Raw genomic sequence first — 20,159 nt, forward strand, 5'->3', positions numbered from 1 at the left:
CAAAAATATGTACACCTTCTCTCGGTCACGCCTCAAACTATTTATACCTTCACCAGGTCTCGTCTCAAAATGTTTACCTCTTCTCCAGGTCACTCCTCAAACTGTTTATAACTTATCCGGGTCACTCCTCAAAATGTTTACACCCCTTCTCACCTATACTCCTATGTTTCTACGCAAAAGGGTGTTCTTTGCACAGTACGATGCTGTGATTTAAAGTATAAGGGATTATTAAACTCTTTCTTGAATCATTCCCAATTTGCCACAAAGTCGGTTACACAAAGGGATATTAATCTGGATTAAAAAAAATATGTTTAGACATGAATCGTCATTTGAAAATACTTGCGATATAATCAAATGCAAATCATGTTTTAAGTAAAATAAAGTTGACGCTTTACAAAAATATATACATATGCAAAGGAAATAAATACACTTTGTATTTCTCCAAAACATAAAATTTCAGCAATATACTAAACATAGTGCCAAAGAGGTGTTTCAATTATGCATAGTTATATACATTTGTACGTAAGAGATAGGGGTTTTGACCAAATTTCGGGACCTGAAAGTTGTATCGAAATTAATGCCAGAATGGTCCCAGATTAACAAGCACTTTCTAACTTTAAGATTAAACATAGCGACACCACCTTGTGGCACTTTCCATTTCATTTATCTATTTTCTTTTCAATGAAATATTATATCATCTATATTATATATTTCTGTATGCACACACAACAGTCAGTCCTGACTGGGAATGGTAATGGTACAAATGAAAGGTTCCTTACTACAGCTGGTCTTAACACGCCATCGTTGAACTGGTGAGCGATAAAAACACATCAGTGATATTATTAAATACACACGACATAGAAAACCCGAGACGATGCCCCGTATTTTTATACTCTAAAATGTAAAGTGACAGCCTCACGTCACTGCCCTTCCACTTTCACTTGTCATTTTAGTTTGCTTTTCAAGGTTCTTATTTGGCCATGTTAATGGTACAAATATCAAATACCAACGAAACAAAGCCTTTTGAAATGTAACATTGACAGGGTGGACAGCAGTACACGAAACATAATGCGTGTACAGACATATATATATATAGAATTTAGAGACACAGATTTTGCTTATTACAGTTTTCACCAGGTTGTTCTTAAATGACATGTACCTTCTTTTAGGTATAACAGAATAACCCCGGACGACGGTCCTCTCTCTTTCAGTTGTCAATTTTCTTCCATGTACGCATACGTGACTCTGCTGGGCTTTGTGATATGTAACAATAGAAATTGAAATTATCATATCATTCCTTGTCAAATGCGCCTTTCAACGACACCGAGTTGCAAACAGACATTTCTTATACAAAAATTAGATGTACCCATACGTAGAATATACTTTGACCCGATTTCGGGACCGGCAATGTTCGCTAGCAATTTTTGGTCCAAGATGAATTTGCGATATGTACGGATAGCTTCTTCCCAGGGTCCTTCCTCTTTTAGTTGTTTATTTCCTTACGTGATATTTCGTTCATATTTGTACAGTTCTCAACACAAAAGCGAGTGTTCTGGACCTAATAATTGTTAAAGGTGTTTACACCTTATGTCGAATTCTTCACTATAAACGGTCATTCAGGATATTAGCTTAAAGTGTGATACCTTGCAACAATGAAAATGTACATTTCAATGTAAGAAGTGTCATTTAGAGCTTGGTACCAGCTACACGGTGGAACACCTTTGATGTACTTCAAATAAAAATAGAAGCACAAATCAGACTTATGAGCGTATGTCAGTTATGCGCAGGGATGGAAATAAACCGATGATTGTAATCTGCCTGGATTTGTTGCTTATAAGGTGTCGACACCTAACATACCTGTGTCTTAAAACAGGCGGGTAATAACATCTTTCGATAAACTGTATTATAATGTTATTATAATAGTAGAAAGGTGCCATGATCCGAAAAGATTGTATAAAATATCCTCCCGAATACTTTTTCGGTGGGGTTTTGAATAACAGTTATATCGTGTAGGAAATCGGAGTTACGATAGTAAAAATTAGCAGATTAATACGTAATCTATAAAAAAATCCTTTTAAACTGCCGAAGAAATTCATTTATATTAATATATTGATTACGTAAGATTATGTCCGAAATCATTCGTCATCCACCCCTGAAAATTCATGTGGGGAAGTTGCCAGTTACTTGCGGAGAACAGATTTGTACTTGTACAGAATCCAGGAACACTGGTTAAGTTAAATGCCCGCCGTTACAATACTGAAATACTGTTGAAAATGGCGTTAAACCCAAAACAAATAAAAGTAAAAGGTATCCCACCATCCACTTTGTAAAATTTATACTACTTATAAATAATTAAAATTATCACTCTTTCATTTAATTCTAGTACACATAGCAGGTATAGAGAGACTAAATGAAAAAGGATAAAGTGTAATCCGTGTAATAAAGTGTATATCTCTCTGGAGCTACGGGGTATGATCAATAGCACTACCATCTGCATACAAAATACTATCTGAGGGGTAAACAAAAGACTATTTCCGAGAAAAAAGAATTAAAACACAGTAAGTTTTGTGTCTTTATTTATGTTCATTATTTGAGTGTTGACATTCAAGTTATCCTACTAAAGGAGCGGCAAACGTGCTGAAATATAAAACGAGACAGTAATTTAGACATAGTACTACACCAGTCACACATACGGCGCGGATAGCTAAGTCCAGCTACGGATAGAAACTTAGTAATCCATATCGGTCCGTACCTGAGCCGTACAGATAGGTACGGATTAATACGGAATATTACGTTAAGGTACGGCTCAGGTACGGACTGATACGGATTACTACGTTTCTATCCGTGGCTAGACGTAGCTACCGGCGCCGTATATGTGGCCGAGGTAAAAGGATCAATCAATGACAAAAGTAATAATCCTTCTCTGCATTAACCTGTAAACCTGTATGACTCTAGTTGTATGCCGCTCTTCATGGAATTATACGCCTCAGCACGTGTATCATTGAAGGTTCCATATTCATCGCCGTTTGAATACATCTGCGGATGTCTCTAAATTGCTTTTTGTATTTTCAGCATGTGTAAATGTTGAGTTCTGTTCAACCCGGGGCTAGCGGGCGTGGACGATAGCATGCATTTCCACTACCGTCCATGAACAGGCTCAATCAAACCGAGCCTGCAACATTTTCGTTTCTGTCGTGTTGAGCGACCTGTGAAGTTTCTACTTTTGTCTATTTTACAAAATGAAAATGTACCAAGATAGAATTTAATAATGAGGTAAGTCAGACACCATATTCATGTACAATAAGTCTTTTTTGTGGTTATCTTTACAGCAGATCTTAAAGTTTAAGTATGTTAAATCAATTATTCTGTCAAGCTCCTTTTATAAATATTAGATATTTTTGAACAATATTTTGAATTAAAAGCAACAACCAGAATTGTCAAAGCAAACGTACAAAGCCGATTTTTCACAAACGTAAAACATGTTCTCATTGCAAGAGTAGTCTGCCCATTTAAAACCTTCATTTCCGACCATTGTCATGCAGTCCTCTTCATGCTCACCATCACCTGGAAGATTTATATCAGTTGTTACTTCTTCAATTTTGATTTTTGCACTTTACATAAATCCTTGTAACTATAGTTTTTTGTTGGGGTTAACGTCACAACGACACAATTGTAAATTATGTGACGACATTTAGGCATGTGAATTTTGGGCATTGTTTTGTCACGGACGAGCACCTTGGTAGAACCGTTGACATTCTGTGAGCCAACTAAATGACTCTCTCACAGAAGAATTTTACTATAAATCTGGGTTTCACCGCATCATCAAAAAGGTTTCTTTTCGATGAAATTATACTTTAAACAGGAATATTTGATTATTGATTTCACTTTCACAGTCAGTAAATAAATTAAAATTCGAAATATTCCAAGGGTTAAAACCACTGACTTCAAATCACTTGCCCCTCACCGATGTCGTTCGAACCGCACTCGGTGCGTTGCATTTTTCGTATGAAGAAACCATCCATCTGGCTTGTCAGTGGTTGTATCAAGGTGTCTTTACGCGATCAAATAATGTACCTGGGGTCTTCCTTCACCGTCAAATCTGGAATGTCGCCATATGATCTGTTTCGGTGCGACGTTAGATCCAACAGGAACAAAAACAAAATAAGGTATTTCTTTTACTAAATGTAAAACAGTGACTTCAAAGGAGAATAAGAAAATGAGCCGTGCCATGGGAAAACCAACATAGTGGGTTTGCGACCAGCATGGATCCAGACCAGCCTGCGCATCCGCGCAGTCTGGTCAGGCTCCATGCTGTTCGCTTTTAAAGCCTATTGGAATTGGTGAAACTGTTAGCGAACAGCATGGATCCTGACCAGACTGCGCGGATGCGCAGGCTGGTCTGGATCCATGCTGGTCGCATACCCACTATGTTGGTTTTCTCATGGCACGGCTCAAATAATCTTTAAATAAGATGTAACGTATACTTAGAATGTACTGAATCAAATTTTTGTAATTATTAAATAACCAAACCTGCATCAGGTTCATCATGTCCCCAGTGTGTGTATGTAAACGGTTTGTAAGTGTTTGTCAGGCCGTCATACCATTCCCAAGTACCCTCATTGTTATTATCTCTTCCTGATACCCAGGCTGATGTATCGGAATGATCGTTCTCATCTGAACCGAAATTGCGAGAATTAGGTATTGAATATAATATTTCTCAAACAGATGTGTTTGAATTTTTTCGTGAATACCGTGATACTCATTGCAATCAGATGCATTGGAATGATCTTCCAATACCGTTATGGTATTACTCATTGCTATCAGATGTATTGGAATGATGGTGAATATTATGATTATCGTGCTACTCATTGCGATCGAAAGATTGGACTGATGGTGAATATCGTAGACCAGACTGATGTATCGGAATTATCGTCATCATGTAAAACGTATTTTGCACTATTAAAAATAATTTGTATAATTATATATATAGCTCAATTCATTTTTATATGGTCATTTATGGAACTTTACTTTGGCTGAAGACTGAGTCATACCTATTTTCCTATTTTCACGAGCAGATATAATCTTAGTTATATTTTTTCATATTTCTTGAATGAGGGCATCTATAGTTTTCTTATTTGTAATCCCTGCTCGAGTCTACTGCATCAGTTCAAAAGTACGATGGTATGTTTAGGATATGCAATTATCGTTTTTTTAAACAATAATTGTCTCGTGCGCAAGCCATCTTATCTCGAGCAATCGACATCATATCTCTTGCGCTCAACATCTTATCTCGTGCGCACGACATCTTATCATGATCTTCTATCAACATCTAATCTCGTGCACACGACATCTTACCTCGAACGATCAACATCTTATCTCGTACACAGGACATTCTATCTCGAGCGATCAACTATAATTACGGTCCCGCTTATTCCGACTTTATTTAAACTTCCCACAAGTACATGTACACATTGGTCATCGAATCTTTAAAATTAAATAAACATAATCAATGATGCTTTCCGCATCTTTGAATAGGAACAAATCGTAGTTCGACTGATAAATTCGCGCAGAAAAATTGTAATATTACATGCATGAATTACAGGAAAACAAGGAATTGTTTAGTATACGGGAGAAGCCCACATACTAAATCTTTTATTTTCAACGACTTAAATTTATATCTTTGCGTCATCACTGAATTTTTGCTCCCTATTACCAGTTTGCCTATTTAAATAATAAACCTGCAAACACGTGAAACAGTTATAAGTATAATCGAAACAAAAGCAAAGACTGATCTGAATTCACACAAAGGACCATAATATATATTGTTAACATGTCGTGCACTCGAGATAAGATGTTGATCGCTCGAGATAAGATGGCGTGCGCACGAGATAAAATGTTGATTGTCATGTATACGAGATAAGATGTTAATCGCTCGCGAGAAGATGTCGTGCGCACGAGATAAGATGTTGATCGCTCAAGAAAAGATGTCGATCGCTCGAGATAAGATGTTGTGCCCACGAGAGAAGATGATGATCGCTCAAGATAAGATGTCGTGCGCTCGACATAAGATGTAGTGCGCACGAGATAATTCAAACTTAAAATAATGTCCTAAACATACTACCGTACATACGCAGCAAATCCATAGTGTTTACGTAAACTGTGGCTATATTTTGTAAGATCCGAAACAAAGTTATAAATGTTTCTTAATGTTTCGAGAGTTGGTATTATGATCCTGAATGTTTTAGAACAAATATGTGTTTTTTTCCTGTCCTATTCTATAGATTTTATTTCATAACATGTACACACACACACATATATTTATACTCCAAACAGATATTAATAAACATTTTCTTTACACACACAAAATATCTAATATCTTTAATGACTGCAGGTAATTGAAAAACATTAAACACATTTGATTTACAAGGATTATTGAAAGTAACTCTGCATACTGTTTATCAAGTACTTAATTTAAATGCTTCAAATGCAGCATAGATTCTATTTCAGTCAGTTTCAGTTTTAATTTCTTTTTTTAAGACAATTTTTAGCACCTAACAAAATGTTATTTAACATTAAAGAAAGTTTTTTTTTGTTAACAATACTGAAACTTAACAGAAATGTTTCTTTACAATGTATTCCTCAAAATTATTCACGGAATAGTTTTTTTTAAATATAAGAATAGTGCTAGAAACAGAGACTATATTTATTTTTTTCAAGTCAATTTTCATTGCCATGGAGTGAGTTTACAAGATACGTACGAGTGTCTATTCTCTTTTCGAGTTGCTGCTGAAGGAAGTTGAATTCGTCCGCCGTTTCAATAATGGCTAGATGCGATGTTCGGCTTACACAGTCATTCTGAAAATATTCGTAACATAATTACAACAACCTACAAAACAGACATCAAAATTTGCAACTGAAATATTGTTGAAAAACAGCGTTAACATCACCCACCCCCACCCCCACCCAAAACAACAACAATAACAACAACAAACAAACAAAATTTGCATGAACTGTCAAGTAATGAAACATCAATCGCTACATACATGTACGTAGCAAAACTGCTAACGCCCCCTATCCGCGCTAAGTGTTCGTATTAACGTTTTTGAAACTTCTTGCAAGTTCAGAAAAAATATCAACATTATTAATAATAATACGTTAAAATTTCAATAAATTCGAGAAACGGCATCAAATCAGTTAATCTATATAATTGTTATGTCACAAAATTAATTACCCTTTGCCAAGAAATTGCTTAAGAGGGTATCGTTACAAAAGTCATTTTAATTAATGAAAAGACCAAAATTGCTCTTTTCTTTTGTCTTTGTCGAATTTTAAATAGGAATTAAAATTTGCTTGATATCTGAATATGCAATGATCAATTTCCGTAATAATTTTGGATTTTTTTTTTTGAATTCTAAATTAGACGTCCTACAGTAAAGAAAGGCAAAAGTATTCGATTCAGTTAAAGTTTTTCAAAGTTATTATCAAGATATAAGTCTATCCATGAACGATTTTTCATATATATACAAGCATGGACTATGAAATATATATTTCCAAAATATTGAGGGACATTAGAATTTTTATCGAATAAGTAATAAATATACGTATTTATTTGTTTTTCTGATTTTATTAAGTGTCTGTTTCATTGTTTAAATGTTCTTTTCTTTTAGCGTAATTGAAAAGTGATTAACCTTTTATTAACCAGCCCCTATCGCTTATTTTCAAGCTATCAAATACATCGCCTCGGTATTGTCATTTTCTTGTGAATATTGTTAGTTGATTTAACATTTTTCTGTACAACACGAAGATATATTTCGACGAGTACCCAGCTGAGAAAACCATATCGGACGAGCCGCTTTTGTCACGGGCGTACAAAAAAAACTTTATTTTTTCTGTATTTGACTTGTTAAACATACAATAAAGCCCAAAACGCGTGCAAATGTTCCAAATGTAAATCTGTTGAAGTAGGCTCTCTGTGCACAAAGTTTGATCATGCGTTGAGAAATCAGGAAGGCAGACACACTATTTAGTGATTTATTTTTGATTTAAACTAAAATGAAATAGATATAAATTATTTAACATTGTTCTGTACAATAGGGAGATATATTTGGACGAGTACTCAGCTGAGAAAACCATATCGGTCCCTCGTCCAAATGTATCTCCGTATTGTACAGAGCAATGTTAAATAACCTAATAATATAGAATAATACTTACATTTGCGTCGCCCCAGTGTCTTCGACTGTTTGTATGAAACATGTAACATGACCCCATGTGCATTGTCCAACCAGATGGGCAGGCTATATGTAACATATACAAGTTCATGTGTTAATATCATGCAAATGTAAAACTGTTCATTTGATTGTTATAGAGTAATACAAAATAAAACAACAAAAGTGTTTTTTAAAATAACACTTTTCTTTAGCATGTAGTTTCATTTTATTACAAACACATTTCAAATCCTCATTAATTGAAAAAAAAAAAAACCCGTAAATATTAAAATCAATTTTTAGATTTTTATGCTTTGGAGACCAGTGACAAAGCTCAAGAACCGATTCAAAGTACATTTGGGTTAAAAATATCAGTTATTTACGAAACAGTCTAATGACGAAGCAAACTTGACAGAACCCCGATAAATATGTTGTCTGTTGCTTGATCAAAATCTTACTTGCTGCACTCGTTTGCTTTTGCGGGCTCTGTGTTTGCTTTTGCGGGCTCTGTGTTTGTACATTCATGTGCGGTCTGAAAAAATATCCAGCAGTTTATTATTTGTTAAGCATTTAATAACATTTTCAAAAGCATTGGAATCTTAGAATACAATGAGGCCAAAATGAATGATTATATCAAATTGACATAATTTTGAAGTATTGGCATGAAATAATTAAGTCTTGCATTGCTTTGAATTTCGAAAGTTTATTTAGGGTCAATGAATGTCAGATATTGTCAACGGTAAAATAACATCATAACACGTCCTACAAGAAAAAGCACGATTACGTCTCGATCAATTTGTTCACGATTCGCCAACACTGAGATTAAATTGCTCTTCTCTAGTGATGACCAAAAATCATCATTGTAACAAATGCTAACTATTTTAGAGCAACAAAAATATTGGTTTTAAAGCAAATTCAGATATAGATCACATTTTCAGATGATAAGTAATTCGCTATATATGTACTTATAATAAACGGGTAGTTTAGTAATGTAACATAATGACATCTGACAGTGCAGTTACTTGAATACCAGTTACTCGAATACCATGTACTGTGGCTAAAATAGTTTTCGTTTTTTGTTTTCGTTTCTGATAATAATAATTTTCATCATTTAAAGATCATTGGGGTGGTGGATTGTGTGAGTCTATAAGATAGCTCTGCACATTTGATAAACCGAAAGACATGGTGTTACGTCATTTATCCGAAAAAGGTAGAATAATGCATGGATTCGGCGTACGGAAACGAAAATTAGGTAATGAATTAATGGCAACCAGTGGGTAAATTTATTAAAATGGCACTGTTTCTATCTTTCAGTAAGTTAAATTATGATATCAAAACATCTGACACTTCAAGTAATTCAAAATAATGTCTTAAAATTAGCTTGAAATAGGAGGTTCTCTTTAAAAATAGCCAAACATCTTAAAAATAAGCAAACGAACCTATCTTTTTTATTTACCATAAACCAAGGGGTTGAAAAATCAAAGTTTAATTAAATTCTACATTGTAAAATCAAGATAGATCATAACGTGCCAAACTACCTGAAAATGTCTTTAACAATTTCAATTTAAATTTAAATTGAATTCAAATTTCGATTTAAAATGTGTTTTAACACTGCAATTTTGGAAATGAAAATAATAACTATTGCATGGAAATGTTGCTTTAATACCAACTAAGAAAGTTTTGTTACAATCCACTCACATTAAATTTACAACTGAAATGTAAGGCATTTAATGTGTTGCAATATTATATCTTCTATAATTATTGTCTATCTTTATATATTTATTCAATGTCTTAAATACTTATTGTAAAGATACACAATAATTATAGAAGATATAATAATGCGACACATTACATGCCATAGAAATGATATACCTCGATGATGTTGCATTTAATTCTCACACTATATATGTTATCAGAAGCGAAAAATAACTAAAGTTTCTTTACATGTTATTCCACGGAAGGTGTTACTTCCCGTATTTCAACACTTTTAATCACAGTAAAATGTTGTCGTCAGGAAGACCTAGAATATTTTGCTACGCCGTCCTGAAAAATAGCCCGGAAACGTATAACCGTATATCCTCATTGTATTGTTTCGATATCTTTATACATGTTTCTACTTGCATTTTCTTAAATCAATGAAACAAATTGTTACGGACAAGGTGTAATCAATCAGTAATTAAGACAAAAATCAACGTACAAAGCCGACTGCTCACAAACGTAATACATGTTCTCGTTGCAAGAGTAATCTGCCCAAATGAACCCCTTTTCTCCCACCATCGTCATACAGTCTTCCTCGTGCTCGCCTTCTCCTGTAACATGAACAACAGAATATTCAGACTTCTAGAAATCCTTGTGAACCTTTACACTGCTGGTGGCATGTGATTCTGGCTTTGCGGCCAGTGCAGACCATGGTCAGCTTGCACGTCTTTTCAGTATCATCATGGTCTGCACTCTTCGCTATTCAGTCAGTAAATTTTCATGTAACACTCTTTCAAATAACAGATGGTACGCCCAAATCGAATGAAAGACCAGTCCAGAAATGTAGCAGGGTAAAGGTTAACTTACTTCTGTATTTTGCTTAGAGCATCATTCATCCATAATCTCAGAAACTCTTTTACACTCTGTAACTTTTGTGACAAAATGTAACGATTGTTACTCTTCACTAACAGGGTCAGTTACCTATGCAGTGATCTCACCTTACAGTAAAGTTATTGGGGCGCTAGGGGAGATAACCGCTGCTGTGAGTTTGTCTCAATGTGAGTCAATCGCGAGGTTAAGGAATACACGTATTGTGTAGGACAACTCAAAGAAATATTTTTTCCACAACACTTGTTATCATACATGTACATGTATATGCAATTTCCTGTTAAATGTCCTTAAGATATTGCACTCAAAATGACGTTCGGTTACGTTTATTTTGTATGTGATTTCGGATATTCTGCTGATATGGCTAAACAATGTCCAAACAGCAAACGTAAAATACGTGATCGCAAGGGAATTGCAGTGTGTAGCTATGAACCAACCTCGAAACGTGTTCTTTTCTTTTGATATGCTCCTATTCACAAAGAAAAAGTCAACTAGTTAAATTTCATGTAAATACACTTCTTTTTTTAGTGTTTTTAATTTACGTATATCCTAAAAATGCAGTTCTAAATAAGTTATAATATAAACAATCTAAAACTGGCCATGTCTTGGCCTATAATGACAGATAAACCATAAGCACATCGTTTGCAACTACTTGAAAAGTTTGAAGTCATTGTTATATATATATAGCTACAGTGTCGCATCTTCAAAACGGCCATTACAGTCTGCGCCAAACATGTGCTATAAATGTCCACATCAATTTCTATTTGTAACTTTGAAATCTTGACAATGCAATTAAGTGTTTTTTAAAGATAGAGTTCTAAACTATTTTCACATAAACAAAGTTTAATATAAATGCAATATAAATAAAAATGTCTGTAGTGAGTCTATTTAACCTGCATCAGGTTCATCATGTCCCCAGTGTGTGTATGTAAACGGTTTGTATGTGTTCGTAAAACCATCGTACCATTCCCAATGACCTTCATTTCTGTCATCCCTTCCTGCTACCCACGCAGATGTTTCAGAGTCATCGCCATTGTCTATTCAGAATTTTAATCAAATTTATGTTAGATTATATGAGAAGGAGGATCTGCGTGCCGGTTAAAATAATTTTTATTTCGCCTTTGCAAAAGCTTACACAGCAACCGGTTCTTACTTTCATATATAAAACACCATTATACATTTTCATGTATACTGTTTTAAGACTACACATGATATTAAAGCAAATGTAAGAGAAAATTGAAATAAATATTGTCTGGAAAGGTCAAACGAGTTGTAATGATCATATCTAAAAAGTCCAAAATGCATTTGCATTTTACGCGCATGTATACTTAGTCGTACGTTTCTAAACAAGAAAACGTATCTCAATTGATAGAGATCACCTACTACAACGAATTTAAATGACGTTTTTTTTTCAAGGAATACATACATAAAGCTACTAGTTATATTGTAGTAGGAAATGATATTAAATATGTTGAAATTTTCACAAGAAGAAAATTGAAAGCAAGTTACATTAGGAAAAAAATGAAAATTTGCGAATTTTTATCAGGTTAAAATATGCGCTTTTTGCATTTTGCATTATTGCATTGCCAAACGGGCATTTGCATTTTGCATTATTGCATTGCCAAACGGGCATCTGTATCATTAGAAGCGTCGGGGGTTTGATAATATCTTCACATGACGAGCAAATTATAGTGAAGTACTTACATTAAAAACAGTGCAATTAGAATGCAGCAAATAATACGATTAAAATGTTGTGGAAAACATGTGATTTTAAAAATGGAGATGAAAATTTGAAATGCCATTGCTTACATAAAGAAACTAGTACAATGTATTGATTTTATAATAACATACGAATGTTAATGTGATGGGTCAGTTGCTCTCTTAGGAAATTGAATTCATCTGCTGTTTCAATTATTGCTAGATGTGATGACTTGCTTACACAATCCCTCTGAAAATATTCAGTGTATAATTTTATGGGCACATACAAAAACTACATCATATTGATAAACGTAAGATAATCAAACATCATATATTTTAAAGTTCAAAATACTTGAAAGTGTATATTAAAATGTGTACTAGACCAAATATTGCATATCTGAAAATACAAATAAGTTCAAGACAAAGTTTATGTTAACATAAATTTAATTGCATGTTTATAACTGTTACATTATTTTGCATTAGGGTTAAATGTACACACTTAATACATATACATGTATAGGTAAGAAAAAAACACCCAGGATAGATGTATTCTACAACTAAAACTGGATTGCTTTACAAGCAGCTGTGAATGCATGACATTTAATTTTGAACGCAGCTCTAAGTACATAACAAACATTAATGAGCCGCGCCATGATAAAACCAACATAGTGGCTTTGCGACCGGCATGGATCCAGACCAGCCTGCGCATCCGCGCAGTCTGGTCAGGATCCATGTTGTTCGCTTTCAAAGCCTATTGCAATTAGAGAACCTGTTAGCGAACAGCATGGATCCTGACCAGACTGCGCGGATGCACAGGCTGGTCTGGATCCATGCTGGTCGCAAACTCACAATGTTGGTTTTCTCATGGCGCGGCTCATTTGGTACTTGGTATCTCGAATTCTAAGGGATCAAGCGTTTTACTTCGAGATGACCGAAATTCTGCCCATTGTTTTCTCGTTTGGGGCAAACCCTTTACTTTATCTTGGGACCAAACGCCGCTCTTCATGGAATTACACGCCTCAACACGTGTATCATTGAATGTTCCATGTTCACCGCCGTTTGAATACATCTGCGGATGTCTCTGAATTGCTTTTTGTACTTTTAGCATGTGTAAATGTTGAGTTCTGCTCAACCCGGGGCTAGAGGGCGCGGACGGTAGCATGCATTTCCACTACCGTCCATGAACAGGCTCAATCAAACCGAGCCTGCAACATTTTCATTTTTGTCGTGTTGAGCGACCTGTGAAGTTTCCACTTTTCTCTGTTTTAAAGTTACATTTTGTGTACGTGTTTTCGGGACTTCAAAGTGTCTTCGAGATAGCCTTAATTTTGTGATAAGCGAGTTAGGGATATGGAGTTTTAGCTGTATATTTGAAGAGGATTTTCTCCATTGAAGTAAACATTCAAAGATCAAATATTTTAGTGAAGTATGCAGAAAGAATGAACTTTTTGGTCAAACTTTGAAAAAGTAAGATCTGCGGTTAATGCTCTTCTGTTTAGACAGCCTAGCTCTAAACGAGCATCAAACAACTTACACTCAAAATTCATTCTGTGCCCTCTTTTTGGAATATAACTAGACCATCGCAAGTCGCTGGCAACACTTGCATATACACTGTGCTCAAAATGCAGCATAAAACTGCCTGTCGTTAGATAATCATCAAACGTGTGAATCTATATGAACCGCACCATGAGAAAAACCATCATAGTGCATTTGCGACCAGCATGGATCCAGACCAACCTGCGCATCCGCATCGCTAACGGTTTCTCTTACTGCAATGCTAGTATGCTTTTAAAGCGGACACCATGGATCCAGACCAGACTTTGCGGATGTGCAGGCTGGTCTGGATCCATGCTAGTCGCAGACGCACTATGTTGGTTTTCTCATGACGCGGCTCATGTGTTAAATGTAGAATAACTGTATAAAAAAAGCAGACTTACATTCGCGTCTACCCAGTGTACTCTGTTGTTTGTATGTAACAGGTAACATGATGTCTGGTACATAATCCAACCATTTGGACAGGCTATATTTAACGAGATGTATTCATAGGTAAACATCTTGTATAAATATAAGTGTTTTGTTTTAAATTCATTAAAATATACAACAAAAACACACACTTCAATGCTACTGACTTTCATTCTATATTCTTATACGAGCAGCTAATAACCTACATAATTTCACAGCAAAATATACTTTTAATTTTTGATACTTAATATTTGTTAAATAAATGGGAAATTATACAACTATCATATTCATTTGACATATACTTAACGTCATCAAAACGCAGATTTTTATTTTCATTTTCCTTCTACAATATATTAAGGTGGCGGGCTCGTAATAACAATCGACAAAATTTCCGTACGATTACGTATTCTCGTATGGCATTTCGTCATTCTCCAACCATAACAGAACATTGCTGTAAATCCTGACAGTGTTATTTTTGAATACTGATAAGAAAATCAAGCACGTATTGATTTACTGAAATGTGACCGAGAATGACAATAATAAGCTTGAAACAACATTATAAACTCTAAACTTCATTTTAATGTCGTTAAGAATACTAATTTCGCACACTTAGGTAATATTTTGTAGAAATACAAACATGGCTTCGGCGCTGTTGTCGTCACCCTTTTTGTTGTTGTGGTAAAAGTTGTTGTAGGCGTTGTTGTTGTAGGCGTTGTTGTTGTTGTTGTTGTTGTAGGCATTGTTGTTGTAAACGTAGTTGTAGGCGTTGTAGGTGTCAGCGTAGTAACACGTGTAGTAGAAGGCAGGGGAGTTGTAGTAGTACTTGCTGTGGAAATCGGAGTACTTGTAGAATTTGCCATGAATGGCTGCTTCGGAATGGTTGTAGAAGACGTACGTGCTGCTTGAGACGTTGTAATAGGTATATTTGATGTAGATGAAACAGGTATTGTAGAGAATATAGTTGTTGATGTACTAGTAACATTTGAAGAAAATGTCGAGTGTGCGGTGGAGTTATCATGTGTTGTATTGTCACTTGACTGGTGGGTTAAGACTGTAATATTTCCATTAGCAACTATAACCACTGCTCCTGTTGGTTTGGATGAAGCTGTAACAGTTGTGTTTTGGATAGATATGGTGGGAACTTGTGTTGTTGTGCCTTTGACTGTGGAAGTTAAGTTATCAGTTATCATAGGCATAGGAGTCGTCTTATTTGTTTGTTGATTCGCTTTTGTAGTCGCTTCTGTGGTTGTTGATGTTGTTGACTCTACAGAGACTGTTGTAGTTTTCACTTGTAAAATAATACATAATACTTTATTTTTTTTCACTCAGCCAAATATTTAGAAGTATGTTTTTATATAAAGCCAAGCTTTTTACTCTACTTGCGTTGAAATAATGTCAGATATACTAAAATTTAAACTGCAAAGAATGTGTACCGGTATAAAATGAAAAAGAATGTGGAAATTAATTTCATTATAGGGGTGTTATCTTTCTTTTATCCAAAAACACAGATAAGTGTTATTACTATGAATTTTGTACACACATTTTGGTCTTCCAAAACAATGCAGTTAATTTATGATTATTTATGAGCATAAGTATGCCGTACCATTCGGGTCCAAAGCACACAGGTAGACTTTTATTACTGTAACTAAACTAGACCATCTTATTTCATTGTACTATTCTTCTTCCTTCTTCTACTTACCTAGGTCATCAGTTGGAACATTGCCCTGGCAAGCTTGAACTTGAAGACCATTCCCATTTTCAATGTACCCAACCTAATGATAATATTTATTCTATTTCAATATAGCGTTGCATTTATAACCACAAAAACTAGAACGCATTTGCTTTGATTTATTCGGTTAATATAATAATAAAACCGATGACATTATACCGCCACAAGTCAAATACGGCGTAGCTTGCTATTCTGGCTCAATGTATAGATTTTTATAAACTTACTGTAAGAATACTGTTGCATCAAAGACAATGTCGTTTTCCAGTTTTCGTTTGTTTCAAGATATTATTAAACTTCGATCTTATTGAAATATTAACAGAATCAGTTTTTGCTTCTGTATTTCAGGGCCGACAAATAGTACTGATAAATAATTATGTCTGTATTTAACCTACCTGGTTTTCAAACTGTACTGGTTGAAACTTTGAGTCTTTAGCGCTTTTCGCGTAAATTGCTTTGCAGTCAAATTCGTACAAATATCCTATCACTTGACCAGCAGAGCTAGCCTTTGAAAATACGGGAATTTCTACGTTGTAGTTGCATAAGCACTCATAATCCGCGTGTACAAAGGCAGCTTGAAAGATGCATGAAACGATTGCATATATCACAATACCAAACATTGTGTTTGTTCTTCAATAAAACAGATCAAAACATATTTGAACATAATATAATCTTATTTGCTTTGTTCCACTTTACAAGTTCTTATCGTTTAACTTGGTCATGGCCAGGCTAAAGAAGGACACGGAAATTGAAATCTCGGTCGTGAAGATTGGATATTTTGATCTTTACCCTGCTAAATTTCTAAAATGGACTGGTCTATCATTCTGTTTGGGCAGTACCATTTATTATTTAAAGGGATGTTCACTGAAAATTTACTGACTGAATACCGAACAGTGCAGACCATGATCCGACTGAACACTGGCCGCAAAGGCAGAATCACCTGCCACCAACAGGTTTAAATCTAATTAGCAGCTACCTTATTCAGCAACGAATGAAAGAATATGAACCTGACATTACAATAAAGTTGCAACAAAATAATTGTAATGTTACAACAGCTATATTCTTTATAACTTTATAAAGTAGAATTCGGCCAGAAGCAATACATGACTTTAAATCTTATCTTTCGAAATTAATTCAAACTGTGGAACATGACATATGTCATACATTTTATGAGGTCAAAAATAATGATAAACAAAACCTACGTCCTTAAATACAGTGGTCCTTTAAATGGCCCCGCAGGTGAAACACACTCTCCTACAACAACTGCGACACACAAATAGGACATCTAGAGCGTAAAATTGTTTGTTCTTTAATACATATGAATTATTGCTTATTCTAACACGACCAGCAAATAACCTACATACATGTAGAGCAAAATCTATCTCAGGTTATTCTGCGATATACCACTCGCGTGCAGTGACGTCATCCGATCCAGGTGCGTAGCATGACGTAAAAAGTAGTTACCATTTTTCTAACACTTTTGATACTAGTATGTTGTGTTAGAATCGAAATAACAAGTTCCCAAGTGTGATGTAACGTAAAATAACCCTTGTTTTTCGTTCTTATGCGAATTAATATATCACTCAGGCCTACGGCCTTCGTGATATATTCTTACGCATAAGAACTCGAAACTCGGGTTATTCTACGATAAACCACGTTTGGGAACTTATTATTTCTAAAATGATTTTTTACATAAATATCTTCAGAATGCATGTTAGGACACTTTCTTTTCATTTACAAATTATATACATCCTAAAGCATGCGTTTTAGAGATAGATATGCTAACACAGTTCTGGTAGATGTAGCGAGTCGGGAATTCCAAATGCCCATGTCATTTCATTGATAACGATTGTGAGGAAGAAAAGATCTACTAAAGTAATGGCAATTGTAAACAGAAATGCGCTAGTAAGAATTGAGGATCTGACAAGCTCATGTCAGTAAAACACAGTCTTGTGAGTCACACACAGTCATGTCAGTAACAAATAGTCATGTAATTAACAGCGGTGTGACTTAGAAAATGTATAATACATTATTAAGATAATATCTGACAATGTAACTCTTTAAATAACTAGACGAGTACACTTTATATAAACCAACGACATTAAAGCGCCGCCATATGATATATATCTTATATAGTAAATGGATTACAAAATAATACATAAATTTGATTGGCCTTTAAGTCAGGACTATTTCCTAAAAAGCACTTATTATAGAATCTGAATATGCATGTGTCAAAACTCAATAAAAACGTCATTTTTACATTGCTGTTAGATGTTGATACAAGATTCTTTAGGTGGTGTTATAAGATTCCTTATATAAACTGTAGGTCCATAATTTGTATTCTAACACGACCAGCAAATAACCTACATACATGTAGAGCAAAATCTATCTCGGGTAATTCTGCAATATACCACTCACGTGCAATGACGTCATCCGATCCAGGTGCGTAGCGCGGTCATAAAAAGTAGTTACCATTTATTTCTAACACTGTTGATACTAGTATGTCGTGTTAGAATCGAAATAATAAGTTCCCAAGTGTGATTTATCATAGAATAACCCGAGTTTTTTCGTTCTTATGCGAAACAATATACGGCCTTCGTGATATATTCTTACGCATAAGAACTCAAAACTCTACGATAAACCACGTTTGGGAACTTATTATTTCTTAATTAAGGTAAAAACCTGAAAGAATATATTGTTAAGTATAAAAATTTATTTCTGATGCATGGCAATAATTTTGACCATTGATCGGCAAGCCATTCAATTGGTATATACTACCCCCATATTCAACATCCTACTCATATAGCATACGCACTGAAAGAACAAATCAATAACACATTGTTGACAAAAAAGATAAACATTTTTTTCATATAACTGATGCATCAAAGGACGTGTAAAACAAACTACGTTATATTATCATATCCATACGTCCACTAATTACTTCGCTACTACAACATAATTGGATAGTTGGGACCGGTTTATGTTTGCACATGACCAAGGTGTTACTCACATATCCAGTTTCACATACCATCCAAACCCACTTATACTATACATTCAGTAATGTTTTAAGAACATAGCTCAAAAACACTTATTTGAATTACATTTGGCATACATGATCTTCTGTTTGTTTTATGCAGTAATACACCTCATTCTTTTTGTCAAACTCTGCAAAGACCCGTTAGGGTATACATTTGAGCTGCACCATGAGGAAACCAACGTAGTGCGTTTGCAACCAGCATGGATCGAGACCAGCCTGTGCATCCGCACAGTCTGACCAGGATCCATGCTGTTCGCTAACAGTTTCTCTAATTGCAATAGACATTGAAAGCGGAGAGCATGGATCGTGACCAGACTGCGCGGATGCGGAGGCTGGTCTGGATCCATGCTGGTCGCAAACACACTACTTTGGTTTTCTCATGGCGCGGATCATTTGTTGCTTTGTTATTCTTGACCAAGATAATGAGCTTGACATACTTAAATCATAAATGGAATTGAACTCTGGTACACATTTTTATATATTTGAATGTCTGTCTCACTTGTTTCTCAGTTTCGACTCTTCAGCTACAGTCACACATACGGATATGTCCGTGCGTTGAGGTACGGTGCGGAGTGGGGCAGTGAACACGGATAAGTACGGAGCAGTACGTCTTAGTACGGGAAAATGGTGAGAAATGGGGAACGAAAATACATGACGCGAATAAGTACGGGTAGGTACCGCGTACTACGTTGAACAACGTTTTACTGCGCCTGGCAACTTCCCCGGCGCGTGGACGGATCTGCGGTGAACTATGTTGAACTACGCTTAAGTACGGACAGTCTCGGATAACTACGTTCAGCTACGGATCAATACGCATTACTACGTTTGCATTAAGGTTTAGTAAAGGGTCGTTAAGTTTCATATAATTAGGCCACGAGTAGCCAGCGTTTTCATTACGATTATCTTTGACATCATGTCAAACTACGGCAAGGTACGTTTCAGTTCG

General features: G+C 35.2%; 1 protein-coding gene across 1 annotated transcript; it reads right to left on the reverse strand.

Annotated features, from left to right (window-relative positions):
• Positions 1–2,559: 2,559 nt before the first annotated feature.
• On the reverse strand, positions 2,560–16,882 carry LOC123540982 (uncharacterized). The gene is made up of 13 exons (XM_053527518.1): positions 16,572–16,882; positions 16,150–16,222; positions 15,088–15,738; positions 14,426–14,508; positions 12,642–12,738; positions 11,684–11,827; positions 10,402–10,513; positions 8,663–8,736; positions 8,212–8,294; positions 6,759–6,855; positions 4,531–4,674; positions 3,453–3,564; positions 2,560–2,637 (listed from the first exon to the last, which is right to left on the reverse strand). The coding sequence occupies exons 1-13, from the start codon at positions 16,794–16,796 to the stop codon at positions 2,610–2,612; spliced, it is 1,923 nt and encodes a 640-aa protein (XP_053383493.1). The 5' UTR covers positions 16,797–16,882; the 3' UTR covers positions 2,560–2,609.
• Positions 16,883–20,159: the final 3,277 nt, after the last annotated feature.

The sequence above is a fragment of the Mercenaria mercenaria genome, chromosome 16 (assembly GCF_021730395.1).
Source record: "Mercenaria mercenaria strain notata chromosome 16, MADL_Memer_1, whole genome shotgun sequence".
NCBI classification, from domain to species: domain Eukaryota; kingdom Metazoa; phylum Mollusca; class Bivalvia; order Venerida; family Veneridae; genus Mercenaria; species Mercenaria mercenaria.